The sequence below is a fragment of the Morus notabilis genome, unplaced genomic scaffold (assembly GCF_000414095.1).
Source record: "Morus notabilis unplaced genomic scaffold, ASM41409v2 Scaffold1221, whole genome shotgun sequence".
In the NCBI taxonomy this organism is placed as follows: domain Eukaryota; kingdom Viridiplantae; phylum Streptophyta; class Magnoliopsida; order Rosales; family Moraceae; genus Morus; species Morus notabilis.
The window spans coordinates 71,227-85,557 of NW_010363645.1; the positions used below are offsets into that span (position 1 = coordinate 71,227).

Below are 14,331 nucleotides of genomic sequence, written 5' to 3' on the forward strand. Positions count from 1 at the left end.
CGGAAAAAAAAAAAAAAAAAAAAAAAAAAGGCTTTTCTGGCCAAAAGGGAAAGTAGGATTCCAATGATTAAAGAACAAAGAAATGCTACTTTAAACATATTTTTCAAAAAGAGAGAATCTAAAATCTTTTTTATTTTACTGATTAGAGTTTAAAATTTAAATTTTATTATAAAATAAAAGTTTTAAGAAACAATCATATTTAATTTTTTTACTACAGTAAAAATTTTTTACATAAAATTATATCTTAATTCAAATTAAAAATTCGAATCAGCGAACTAAACATAATAAGAAGAAACTAATGATCATGATGATAATGTCTCATTTTGAATTGAATACGAAAGAGAAACTCTACCATCGCCACGGTTGTTGGTGCGCCCAAGCTTGAAACTCGTATAACCAGCAGCCCCAAGCCTCTTCTCATATATATTTACAAGTTCTTCATTCCCCACCCAGAATTCCTGTTTCACCATTTTACTCAACACATTTAAAAAAAGAAAAACAAAAAACAAAAACAAAAACAAAAACTCCACTTTGGAAAAGACCAAAAAAAAGTACAAATTTAACGAAATTTGATGAAAACCCAACGATTTAAAGACACCAAAAGAAATAAAAAAGAAAGAAAAAAAGAAAAACCTGAAGGCAAATAATGGAGGACCTTTCATACAAGAGCCAATCCAATATGCTTTGGTTCCTGGTCATCCAAAAAGCCCTGTAATCGCTCTCGCGGCAACTTGGATCCTGTTCAGATACAGAAAACATTAACAAACAAACGGAAAACTAACTCAAATAGAAAACAATTTTGCTTTTTTTAAAAAATAAAAAAAAAATCACAGGATTAGAAATAAGAACACCTCGTGGTTGAGGCGCTTATAGATAGGGGCGAGAATGTTGAAGGTGGTGCAGGTAATGCAAGGCTGTAGTTGTTGGTGTTGGTCTCTTATCGATGACGAAATCGCGTAACTTCCGATTCTCGATATCCTTCCCTTCATCTTCCTCTTCCTCTCCTTTCTCATTCCCCTCCTCGATCTCTTGTTTTGATTTGGTTTTATTGGATTTGGATGTAAAGAATGGAGAATGGAAAAGGAAAAAAGGAAAGAGCTTTTTTTTTTTTTTTTTTTTTGGTTTTCTGTGGAGTTGGTTTGCGGAAGGAAGAAAGTTTTAACGGAAATACCGGTAAATGTGGGAGGAGCCTCTTTTGGGTTTTGTATTTATTTACTACACGAACAAGGACGTTAGTGAAAGAAAGAAAGAAAAAACGAGACAAAAAAAACTGCCGGCTAAAACAATAGAAACCAAAAATAAATACAATTGGCGATTGGCAAATCCGCAGCAACAAGTGAACAGAACATAACAGAAACCACTTTTTTTTTTTTTTGTGCGTTTTTTTCTTTTTTTTTTTTTTTGGGGGGGGGGGGAACAAACGTTTGCCAACCTCAATCTGTTGTCTTCTTTTTTTCTTCTTCTTCTTCTTCAACGTATTGTGTGGCAAATAAACTTGCACGAACTCCGAAGCACATAAAATTATATATTGCTGTATCTATATATACACACACACACGTATGGGTGGGGTTGCTGAAGAAGGAAAAAGAATGTCTAGGTTGGCATATTTTTGAAAAATTCCTTCTCGTCCCTTTGGAGAACAAAAAAAAAATAGAATTCAAATTGACGGTCATGGTTTTTCTAGTGAAATTTGACGGCCATGTTTTATTCAAAAATAAAATACAATTGAAATTGACGATGCATGACATGGCATAATTATAGTCTCCTTTGGCTTCGTTAATCTGAGGCCTTTTTTTTTTTTAATGAATTATATAGACAGATATATAGATGTGTAATTACGAAAATAACTTTTTTTTTTCCTTTTAGATTTGATTTTATGGAAGATTTCCTTCATGAAAGTGACTATGGGAGTGAAAAGTGCGGTGGAGATTAATTTGAGGAGAATAAGGAATAAATGTATGTGCATTACGTGAATTAATCAAAGGGCAAATTTCTTACTTCTTATCTTTTTAGAATAATACTACGCAACTATGAAGCATCAAGAGGATGTTTGACAGAGGGATTCGTTCTCTGATTCGAATCATGATTCGTAATTCACTACAGTATTTTCTCTCACAAAAAATACACGTAAATTAAAAATGATTCGAATCACATGATTTGAATCTTACAATCAAACGTCCTCTGTCTTTAGTGGCTTTTACTAGATTTACGTATTTTTTTACTCTAATATTGTAAGTCTAAGAGACCAAAAGAAATAAAAAAGAAAGAAAAAAAGAAAAACCTGAAGGCAAATAATGGAGGATCTTTCATACAAGAGCCAATCCAATATGCTTTGGTTCCTGGTCATCCAAAAAGCCCTGTAATCGCTCTCGCGGCAACTTGGATCCTGTTCAGATACAGAAAACATTAACAAACAAACGGAAAACTAACTCAAATAGAAAACAATTTTGCTTTTTTTTAAATAAAAAAAATCACAGGATTAGAAATAAATAGATAGGGGTGCGAGAATGTTGAAGGTGGTGCAGGTAAATAAAATAGGATTGAAATTGACTATGCATGACATGGTATAATAAGGGTCCGTTTAGTTCGTTGATTCGAGTTTTTAATTCGAGTTGAGATGTGTTAGAACTTTTTACTGTAGTAAAAAAGTTAGATGTGATTATTTTTAAGAGTTTTTTATTATAATAAAACTTGAATCGATGAAATGAACGTGGCCTTAGTCTCCTTTGGCTTCAGAGGCTTTTTTAAATGAATTATATAGACATATATATGTGTGTAATTACAAAAATAACATTTTTTTTTTCCTGAGAGTGACTTTCAACCGAAACTTCTAGAATGGATTCGATCATTCGAATATTCGTGGAAGTCTTTTTTTTCTTTTAGATTCGATTTTATGGAAGACTTCCTTCATGAAAGTGAATGTGCAGTGAAAAGTGCGGTGGAGATTAATTTGAGGAGAATAAAGAATAAATGTAGACTCGTTCATTTCGTTAATTCGAGTTTAAAATTTAAATTTTATTACAGTAAAAAGTTCTCATAAACAGTCATATTTAACTTTTTTATTACAGTAAAAAATTCTCATATAATATCACATCTCAATTTAAATTAACGAACTGAACGGACCCATAACGTGCATTACGTGAATTAAAAAGGGGCAAATTTTTTACTTCTGATCTTTTTTTATTCGCGCCGAAAGTTGCTGAAGGGCTGCTCAAAAGATGGAGAAACTAATAATAAAAAGATGGATAGATATACATTGTTTATTACACTGACGGCTGATTAGTTACATGTAGTTAACTTTTAAGGAATTCTGGTAGAATATATAAAAATATTCTCTCGGTGTAATATGGCTTTTTATCGTAAATTATTGAGGTAAGATTGCGTACTTCGTTTTTCATTAGATATGTGTCAACACAATTCATTTAAAAACTTTAAGACCTCATTTATTTTATCGATTCAAGTTTAGAATTTAAGTTTTATTACAGTAAAAAAACTCTCATAAACAGTCACGTTTAACTTTTTTATTACAATAAAAAAACTCTCACATAAAGTCACATCTCAACTCGAATTAAAAATTCGAATCAACGAACTAAACAAACTCTAAAATAATCTAAAATGGTTCTCGACTCCATAGTACTTCAAAAACCCTAAAATAATCTAGAATGGCTCTCGACTCATAGTACTTTCGAACCGCGAAAATAGAAAACTTATTACTAGTACAAAATGTTAGGCTTTCCAAACTGAGAAATAAGAAACGAACTTCTATAAAGAGGAGCAGATCTCATTTGAATAAGAGTGCACAACAAGGAAGGCAATGGAGAAAGTCAATCAGAACAAATAACTCGTTTGTTTCGCTGATTTGAGTTTAGAATTTGAGTTTTACTACAGTAAAAAGCTCTCACAAACAGTCACATCTAATTTTATATTTTTTTGCTACAGTAAAACGCTCTCACATAAAATCACATCTCAACTCGAATTCTAAACTCAAATCAACGAAACGAACGAGACCAACTTCCATTCAATATTGAAGACCATCTCTTATCAATCACTTCTTATTTCTTGTAATCTTGTGCATTGTTCATTATATAATGAAACCCTCGAGTATTTAGTCGTAGAGATGGCCTTTATATCGAGATCAAACCGCTATAAATCTACATGAAAAAAAAACCCTTATTGATAGAAGAAAAAGAAACACATCAAAAACATATTAAAAATCGTTCATTTTATTGATTCGAGTTTAGAATTTGAATTTTTTTACAGTAAAAAACTCTAAAAAATAATCACATTTAATTTTTTTATTACAGTAAAAAATTCTCACATAAAATCATATTTTAACTCAAATTAAAAACTCAAATTAGCGAACTAAACGAGCTTTAATAATAAAAAGATGGATAGATATACATTGTTTATTACACTGACGGCTGATTAGTCACATGTGGTTAACTTTAAGGTAATTCTGGTAGAATATATAAAAATATTCTCTCGGTGTAATATGGCTTCTTAGAGTAAAAAATACGTAAATCTAGATCATTTTAAAGACTTTAGTGACTTTTACTAGATTTACGTATTTTTTACTCTAATATTGTAAATCTAAGAAGAATTTATACCAAAATATAAAATAAAATAAAAATTCATAAGTGCGTAGACTGTCTACTTTTTTTTATGTTCCATTAATTTGTAGATTTTTTTTAATTCATATACGTTCCATTTTTCTTCATGTCTTTGTCGGTGTAGAGACTCATTACTTGTGGACCAAGTCTCTTACTAATCTTTAACACTAAAGAATATTTTTCCTTCATTTCTTCTATTGAAAACATTAGTAATCTAAGTCAACTGTGGAGTTATGAGATTCATAGAAAACAGCTTTCGGTAGTATATACCAGGGGCAATAATCACATTCATTGTATATTAATTGGCTATATATGCATATATATTTATAAGGAAAAAAATGGAAAATTTATCCTTGAAATTGAATGAGTCTAAACTTTAACTCCTTATTCTTAATAAATATTTTTTTATTAGTATAATTATTTAATTAAAAAAATTATGAATAAATAATAAATAATAAAAATCTTAATTAATACATTTTTAAGAAATATTTATCAAGATTATACATATATAAGCATTAGTATGACTGTAAGGGAAACAGACAATGCAACCAAATATTTGCGAAGTGGACAACTTATGCGGTCATTATTCATTAATTCACATTTCAAATTTGAATTTTTTTTTTTTTTGGGAACGTGGAAGAAAAATTTTAATTGAAATAGGCAAGTGAAATATCCTTTTCTCTAAAGCTTGAAATTCCTCTCTATGACCATTTAGTCACGGACCTCACGGTGATGTGTGTGAGTTTTTCTTCTTCTTTGTTTTTCTTTTTTTTTTAGGAAATGGTGATGTGGGGGGATTGATTTGGATTGTTCTCATCTCTTTTTGTAGTGAACAATAAAATGTTGACATATTATGGTCTTGTTTATTTCACTGATTCGAGTTTTGCTACAGTAAAAAGTTCTCAGAAACAATCACATCTAATTTTTTTACTATAGTAAAAAGCTCTCACATAAAGTCACATCTCAACTTAAATCAGCGAACTAAATAAGCCTATATATATACGAGTTTTTAATAATTATATTTTTACTGTGATTATTTATTAAATATACAAACTTAATGATGTGGTGAGATAAAAACCGATCTTATTATCTACAATTTATATTGCATCAAGCCACTAAGCAATCAACATATTTTTACTGTGATTATCTATTAAATATAAAAATTTAATGATGTGGTGGGATAAGAACCGATCTTATTAACTACAACTGATATTGCACCAAGCCACCAAGCAACCAACATACGGTGATGGTGTAGAGTATGAAAAAAAGAAACGAAAGAAAATTAAATAACAATGCAATGAGATTGAAGAGGCAAATATATCTCTGTTTTTTTTTTTTTTTAAACCTATATTGCATGACACGATCGGATTGTTTGTTTAGGATATAGGAGACACCACTACGTCACTCATAAACTTAAAAATAATACATATTACACTGGCTGCTTAGCATGTCACACATTTTTTTTCTTGGAAACTTAAAAAAAAAAGGAGTTAAAATGGTATTGGATACGTAGTACTAGTACCTAACAGCTCGAGGCTGAGGCCCTGTTCACTTCACTGATTTGAGTTTAGAATTCGAGTTTTTCTACAGTAAAAAATTCTCATAAACAATCACATCTAACTTTTTTACTACAGTAAAAAACTCTCACATAAAGTCACATCTCAACTCGAATTCTAAACTCGAATCAGCGAAGTGAACGGGGCCTGAGTTGGTGTGCGTAGTTATTTTATTTTTATTTTTGTTATTAGTGTCGTGGATAATTTAAATAAAAAAAATACTAATGTCATTTTTTTATTAATTTTTTTGTGATTATTTTTATTTACTGTTTGATATGTAAACTTCACTAGATAATAAAAGGGAGAAAGAGAAAAATAGAACAAAACTTGAGATGAATTAAAATTAATAAGCTAATAGTTTATATAAGTTAATAAATAGGCCAAATTACTGTTTTTGTCCATAACTTGTCTGGTTATGAACTATAAATTGACAAGTTATTGTCCATAAATAACGATTTTTGTCCATAACTTATCTGACTATGAACTATAACTTGACATGTTTGTCTATAACTTATCTGATTATGAACCATAACTTAATAAGTTATGGTCTATTAATTTCTATAACTAAAAGTTGACCTATATACTTCCTTAAGCTTTTCATATTGACATATTTTTTACTATTTCCGATAATAAAATCTACGTGTTAAAGTGAAAATAAAAAAAAAAAAGTGAAACTGAAAACCTTTTTAAAAATAATGTATCATCCTACCTTGTTCCCACTTGGCACACATTTAAAACAAATATCTAATATCTAGTACCCTTAAGATTTTTGTTTTCTTTAAAAGTTTCTCAACATTAACGAAATAGGTTGCAGAATTTATTGAAGCATAAAGTGCTATTAATAGAGGACCCCATTTGAAGCAAAAAAGTAATCCCCAACTTGTGCCTAACAAGTAACAACAGCGAGACAACGACAGAAATGGTTTTGGGCGGTGCACTTTTTTTTCAAATGGATTTCTAGTCGGCAAATGAGTTGAAGCAAAGATCTTGACTCTTGAGTCTTGACATTATCCACTGTCTATGGAATAACACTATTTTCATAAGGTAAGAAATTAAAGACATAAAAAAAAAATACTAGAACATAATTTTAAACTGTCAAATCATACAGAATAATATTATATTAAAAAATTTACCGGGTCGAAATTATGTTTTTTGTTTAACAGTCAGCAGATATGTATTATTTTTTTTAATTTAATTTAACTTTTAATTACATCCAAAACCCTGAATATTCCTTGCAGTTTTATCTAAAGTCCCAACCCAATTGAACTTTCGGCCCTACATAATATGCTGATAAGGTAATCTCGGAAAACAATTTGTGATTCATTTTGTGGTAGAAAAAGGGCCACGTGGTGACTTTACACCATACAAAACACATCAATGAACTAAGACATGGTCAAGTAGAGTTTGGCTTCTTAGCCGGAAAAAAAAAAAAGTAGAGTTTGGCTTTTTAGTATACAGAAGAGGTAAATGATAGTCATGAATATTTCTCAGTCAATCTTAGTCATTATGAAATTTTTAATGGATTTGCATATCCAATCTTCTGAAAGGACTTCTAAAAAATAGAAATCTAATTTCTGTTGAAGACTTGACACTAACTCAACTTTTTCATTTTAAAAGGAATACTACTCAACTATTTGATCTGGTGAATTGAACATACTTAATACTAAAATTATAAGCGGTATTTAGAATTGATTTCGTTTTTATTTTTCACGTTTTTTTTAAAAAAATAAAAACGTTTTTAAAACGGCGTTTGACGTAATAAAAACAAAAAATATAAATGAAAATAATTTTTTAGTTTAATGTAAAATGAGAGAGAAATGAAAAATAACTTTTAGTCGTTTTTTATTTTTTATTTTTATTTTCTCCTCTCTTGAGCAGAGAGAAAGAAAAACATTAATATGTTTTTTCACACGAAAATAATTTCTTGATAAAACTATCAAATGCATTTTTAAAAATGATTTATGTCTAAAATTAAAAATATTTTTATTTTCATTTTCATACAAAAAATAAAATCATTTTAAAACGAATTTCAAACACATCCATAATAACTACTATTCAAAAAAAAAATTATAGTGACTAGACAGTTGCTTCTTATAAATTCCTCCCTAATAATAGTGGGCCTCAAGTCTTATAAGGAGAGGAAAAGAGTCCATTGTATTATTAATGTGTAAAAGCTTGGGTAGTTGAAGCCACGTTGTAATTCTTATAATTTAAAACTTAAAAAATGAGAGATATCAGTCTTTTCAAGCTACACAAATGATCAATCCTCTTATATATATATATATATATATAATCTTCATTGGCTCCTTATTTACAATCTTCAACCTGAGTTTGGACTAAGAAGATGTTAGGAGTAAATACTTAGAGTCCCACATTTTACTCTTAACAAAAGATGCATTGCTTATCGACTTGTTATCTGTAAATATATAAATTAGATGAAGTTTCTTGACTAATATAAAATTGACTATTGCTCCATTCTGTCAAAATAGTGCATAAACAGAAATAGATATAAATCATAATTCTTTTGAAGGTGTAGATTATCAAAATTACAATTTAGTTTGTAACCTATCAAAATCCGAAAAATTCAAGAGGTAAAAGTGCTAAAAACTATACTTTTTTCGACTAAAGCTAATTAAGGCATACAGTTGTGTTTATGTTTCTTTATGAAACGCATAAAAAGAAGAGTTTCACAGAGTAACCATTAACGATTCAGCAACATTTTTCTAGAGAGAAAGAGGAAAATATGTCAAAACTTGAGATGAATTAAAATTAATAAGTCAATAGTTTATATAAGTTAATAAATATGCCAAATTAATATTTTCGTCCATAACTTGTCTGGTTATGAACCATAACTTAATAAGTTTGTCTATAATTTATTTGATTATAAACTATAACTTGACAAGTTATGTCCTATTAATTTCTATAACTAAAAATTAACCTATATACTTTCTTAAACTTTCATATTGGCCATTTTCTACTATTTCCTATTTTTCTAAGCAGGAAAAGTCCAAGTTGACCAGAAACCCAATTCATGAAATGGTTAGCATTTGGGCCTTTTGCAGTTGCATAACAATAATGGCCCAAAAATCAGGTTTTGAACCAATAATGTCAAGTGTCACATATTTGAATTTTGTGCCTTGGTACTAATTCATAAATGATTTACTGGCTCCTTATTAACAACTTTCACATGAATTCTCTCACCTTCCTTCACGGTTTGATCCTTCTTTTTGACTATAAATATATAAACATAACATGCATTGCATCTTGGCTACATAAACCAATATATCTCTTTTATACTCCATAAGTTTGTATTTATTTGTTGCATTTGCCCAAAAGTTGAAGAACAAAATGCCACTGATCAAGAGACATAAAAACAAGGTAACCATAAGCCTTTCAGCTAGCTTGCCTGGTGATGTTTGTGGTGTTTTTGCAGGAAGCACGTGTGTGGTGAAGTGCACGGCCGACCCGATTTCGGATTTGAGGGAATCGATAATGGAGATGATCCAAGATGTGGATGGTGTCTGTGATTGGAATGACATTGAGGAGTTGGTTTACTGTTACATTGCTCTTAACTCATCTGATGTTCATCCAATTGTTAGACAAGCTTTTCTCAGTTTAGGCTCTTTTCTCAGTTGACTTTTATCATGTCTTACTATATAATAAGGATTTTTATGAAATCTCAGTTGACTGTAATGAATCATGACTATGATCTGTTTTAATTTTGAGTTCAACAAGGAGGAAAAAAGAGAAGAAAATTTCTACTTTTTTTGTTTAAATGAAAAAAGGGATAGCTCAAGATTTATTTTCTGGGATCAACAGAGTTACAATGTAGATCTTGATGGGATTCAATTTTATATGGGTTTTGTGATAAACCTACAGTAATGTACTGATAAAGAAATACTAATACTATACAGTGCTTTTATGAACAGCTTGATCTTTAGCATTAATGTCACTACCAATATTATTGTCTAGAGTAGGAGAACTACTTGGCACTACTGTGGCTGTCAACTGTGATCCTGCAGGCTCATTGTTTGTTTTTCCTTGTTCCTCATCAGCTTCTACCCTTTGCTGAGCCAAGCTTTTCATCTCCTTTCTTTGTCCCCACAAAAAGGAGTACAACCCAAGTAGGATGAACACCGTGCCAAGCAAACTGCCAAAAATATATAATATACACATATACATATATATATATATAAATCAAATTTCCAATTCAAAAATATCAAATTTTAGGTATATGAAAGGGAAAGGAATCTTACATTCCGACTCTGATGGCTTCACCAAGTACTAGAGCTTCTGATAAAGCCACAAAGATTAGAGTGAGCGGGTTGAACATGGAAGGATAAGTGGGGCCTCGCTTTGAGATTACCCATAAGAGTAAGCAGAATGTTGTTGCTGTGGCAAGTGATCCCTATTCGAGTAAAATTCCACGTGTCATGTATGTTTAGTAGACTTCAAATACAAATAGTGCAGAAGTTATTATAAGCTGATTCATCTACTTTAAATTAAACAATCACACATAAAATTGTTAGGATAAATAAAAAAAGATATCATAAATGACGAACAATTATTTCATAAAAAAAAGGCGGACCCCAGTGTTAAAAAGGTTCCTGTACTACGACAGGTTTAGGAGAAAGCTCAATCCCATATGTACGCAGCCTTACCCCCTAAAGGAGTGGCCGTTTCCGGGATTCGAACCCTGAACCCCGGGTGCAAACGCAAGCGCTCAAAAAGGCGGACCCCAGTGTTAAAAAGGCTCCCGTACTACGACAGGTTTAGGAGAAAGCTCAATCCCATATGTACGCAGCCTTACCCCCTAAAGGAGAGGCCGTTTCCGGGATTCGAACCCTGAACCCCGGGTGCAAACGCAAGCGCTCCCACCACGGTGCCAAGGCCCGCCTTCACTAACAATTATTTCATAAGTTAAAAAATTTTGCACCAGAGGAAAACCCCCCCTTGACCTTGCAGTTCAATAACCAATTCTAAATTTAGAAACTGTATGATGGTAATTATGTAATATCAATTCTGTAGTAAGCTCACCGAGTAGATTATAGTAACGAGTTGTAGATTCCAGCCCAATTTCCACGCAGCTTTGTGTCTATCCAAACATAGGCCTATAACCAATGATTGTAAGGATGCTATAATGCATGTCAACATAGTTGCCCAATATTTGAATGGAAAAACTTTTTGCAGCTTAACCTGTAGTACCCAGAAAAGAAAATGAAAGAATAAGGTTTGGGCCTGCCAAGTAATGGCCACTCTGTGTGATATTCATCACCAGACGTTGTCCTTTTAAGTAGACATTAAGCACTATAAAAGATTGAAAGGTAAAAAAAGAAGGTGCTAATAGTTGTGTGACTGATGCATATATGAACTTACTTGCACTATGAACCATGTTGAATAGGAGAGGCAACTCCCGACCAACAAGAACGTGCCACGTGCCGAATGAGCATCAGCTGTCTTGACAGTGATATGGGACTCAATATGGTGATGACCAATATAGAATTCTTTTCCCTTGTAAAGACTGGTTGTTAAAGCTCCAGCAACGCATAATAATGCCCCGAGCGTCTTCATTTTACCCGCCCTAGTGTGTAGTTTCAACTTCTCTATTCTGCAAACATATTCAATGGAAACAAATATTAGTATGAAAAGAACTCTTGTCTATATAAATAATTAGGAGAATTCTACTAAATTTTTTTCAATAAAACGTCTAAAGTTACCTAGTGATGATGGACAAGATAAAAGTGACGATTGGAATTAAGTTGAGGAAGTTAGTGGCATATGTAGCCGTGGTGTCTCGGAGACCATAATAGAACATTCCCATAGCGAATGTTATCCTGCATATACATGCAACAAGTAAGATTTAACAACTCAAGAGAGACTAGAAACTGATAAAATGTATAACTGAGTTGGAAAATTTTGTGAAGTAATATTCTTTGATAGGATATTGTAATTGTAGTCCCTAAGCTAGTGGACCATATTAGATCATATATTATTCTAAATGTGTCAGCTAGAGCTAAGTCATTGACTTTTTATTTTTCTTTTATGATTTGATTTGAAATCCTGGGATCCCATAAATAATCTTAAAGGCACTTTTAGCCTAACAGATTGAAAATGACAAGTGTAAAAATGATGCCTATCTGTAGTCACTATTACTGGTATTAATGAATTGATTCCCTGGCATTTTATATTTTAACTTTTTTAAGATATATGTTGTTGAGGAAAAGTGAGATGATGCAATGAGTTACAACTCTTTTGACAACCATGCAGTCCTTGTTTTCTCCTCCTCCTAACAAAATAAAAGCCCTTTTACCATCCAAAGAAGAAAACTTCAAAAAGAATAAAATCTTTTAAGTACTTTTTCAGCAGTTGAAATTTGGTCACAGTCCTGTAACCTATTTAATATGTATGTAGTTTGATCTCACATGTCATCTTTTCAGAATAGAGGCTAAGACAGCATCAGAGAAAAAAAAAAAAAAAAAGTGCCAAAACAAAAAACAAAAAACAGCACATATATAGGAATATAATTGAAAAGCAAAACCTTTTGGCTCTCTGCATAATCTGCTATATCGTCAGAACACTCCTATTCATATATAACGACATTGGCTGCCATCATTATTGGTTCGAGACAATCAATATTTCCATTTCATCACATTTAATTAAGCCCATGGTATGATGGGTATCTCAGATATGCTTCCTTTTTGTCTCAGATATGTTATTATTGCTTTCTGATTTCCCTTGAAAAGGGCTTTACACATTTGTTTTCCTAGCTACAGAAGGTAGGACATTCTCTCTCTCTCTCTCTCTCTCTCTCTCTCTCTCTCTCTCTATATATATATATATATCTATACACACACACACACACACATATATATATAAATGTATTGTTTCCATATATAATGAAATACATTAATGTAAAAACGTTACATATGTGTCTTGTATGTAAGGAGAGGAGTAACCGTATTTGCCGATAGTATAATAGTTGCTCATATGGTAAGTTGCAACATCTGCCTGTATTTACTCTTTTCTTTATAAGAAGAAGTTTTATGATCAGAGAAATTCAGAATCTGAAACTAAAAAAAAAATGAAAAAGAAGACTGGAATTCATTCTGATCTTAATGATGAAGAAGAAAATTAAAGAACCAAGATTTTGATCATTGAAGGATTCTTTCTTAGAATTGTTACTACCAAACCATGTGCCAAAGGAAATGAAAACTAAAACATCACAAAGCAAGGTAAAAACTAAAACCAAACACGGCTTACCCGGTTAAGGCATTGATAAAGAGCCAGAACCAAACCCACCAACCAAACTTCTTTTCCTGACCTCTGCAAAAAACCATAATCACGTACATTATAATAAAAAAGAAAGCCATAAATAAAAACTAAAAAGAGAAACTCATAAGAATATAATATTAACAAAAACATATGAATATATATATATATAATGATCACCTTTCGAAGTAAAAAGCTAAAGGAGCAACACAAATCGCAGCAACCACATGGCGGTAAGCCATGAGAGCAAAAATGAAGGTGCCTTCAACGAGTATTACTCTTGACAGAAGTTGCATTCCGGTTGCGAAGACTTGCACTAGTAACATGGCCAAGACTATTTGTGACCACTTGAAATATTTCTCTGTCAAACCCATGTTCACCATTTTCATGTATGTTATATAAAGAAACTTGCGTTTCTTATATAATATTCTTATAGAGAGAGAGAGAGAATTTGAACTAGTGAATTCTGATTCCGAAGAAGAAGAAGAAGAAAATTGGGTCAAAGAGAGAAAAGGAAATAAATGCTAAGTTGGCTTTGGAAAATCCAATGGAGACAGAGATGGCTACAGATGCCATACATTGGATTGTTAGGAAAATCTCTGCATCATCACTCCTTTCAAAAGAACTTCTCGTCTAATAATAGCAACAACAGTAATAATATTTAGTCTTATATATATATATATATAGTATATAAATATATGTTAATTCACCCTATGGCCTATATACCACTCTGATCTAGATCTAAATGACATTTCGTCACCGCTTCTCTCTCTGACAGTTTTGTTTTTCTTCATATAATCTCTGATCTCTTAACAACACATGTCAAGATTTTCTGAAGCTTTTGAATCCGGCCCCGTTTTTAGAAACGATACGTATGTAACAAATACGACCCCGAG

At 31.4% G+C, this 14,331-nt stretch overlaps 2 protein-coding genes across 2 annotated transcripts in view; both read right to left on the reverse strand.

Annotated features, from left to right (window-relative positions):
* Window positions 1-1,530, reverse strand: part of LOC21386174 (uncharacterized calcium-binding protein At1g02270) — a 4,273-nt gene extending 2,743 nt beyond the window's left edge. The window contains exons 1-3 of the mRNA XM_024169890.1: window positions 852-1,530; window positions 634-738; window positions 353-458 (exon numbers count right to left, since the gene is read on the reverse strand). Of these exons, the coding sequence (XP_024025658.1) occupies window positions 353-458; window positions 634-738; window positions 852-1,013 (373 nt within the window). The 5' untranslated portion in view covers window positions 1,014-1,530. The remainder of the gene's footprint in view (window positions 1-352; window positions 459-633; window positions 739-851) is intronic.
* Window positions 1,531-10,028: 8,498 nt separating this feature from the next.
* On the reverse strand, window positions 10,029-13,896 carry LOC21386176 (WAT1-related protein At5g64700). The gene is made up of 7 exons (XM_024169896.1): window positions 13,616-13,896; window positions 13,427-13,489; window positions 11,884-12,000; window positions 11,543-11,774; window positions 11,204-11,362; window positions 10,423-10,574; window positions 10,029-10,316 (listed from the first exon to the last, which is right to left on the reverse strand). Exons 1-7 carry the CDS (start codon window positions 13,822-13,824, stop codon window positions 10,073-10,075), a joined length of 1,176 nt encoding a protein of 391 aa, XP_024025664.1. The 5' UTR covers window positions 13,825-13,896; the 3' UTR covers window positions 10,029-10,072.
* Between the last annotated feature and the right edge of the window lie 435 nt (window positions 13,897-14,331).

Coding starts and splice junctions, on each gene's coding strand:
- LOC21386176 (XM_024169896.1), bottom strand. CDS start 13,824: ATGAAAATGGTGAACATGGGTTTGACAGAGAAATATTTCAAGTGGTCA. Junction 11,363..11,542: donor CAACATGGTTCATAGTGCAA/GTAAGTTCATAT, acceptor TGGGTACTACAG/GTTAAGCTGCAAAAAGTTTT. Junction 10,317..10,422: donor GAAGCCATCAGAGTCGGAAT/GTAAGATTCCTT, acceptor TATTTTTGGCAG/TTTGCTTGGCACGGTGTTCA.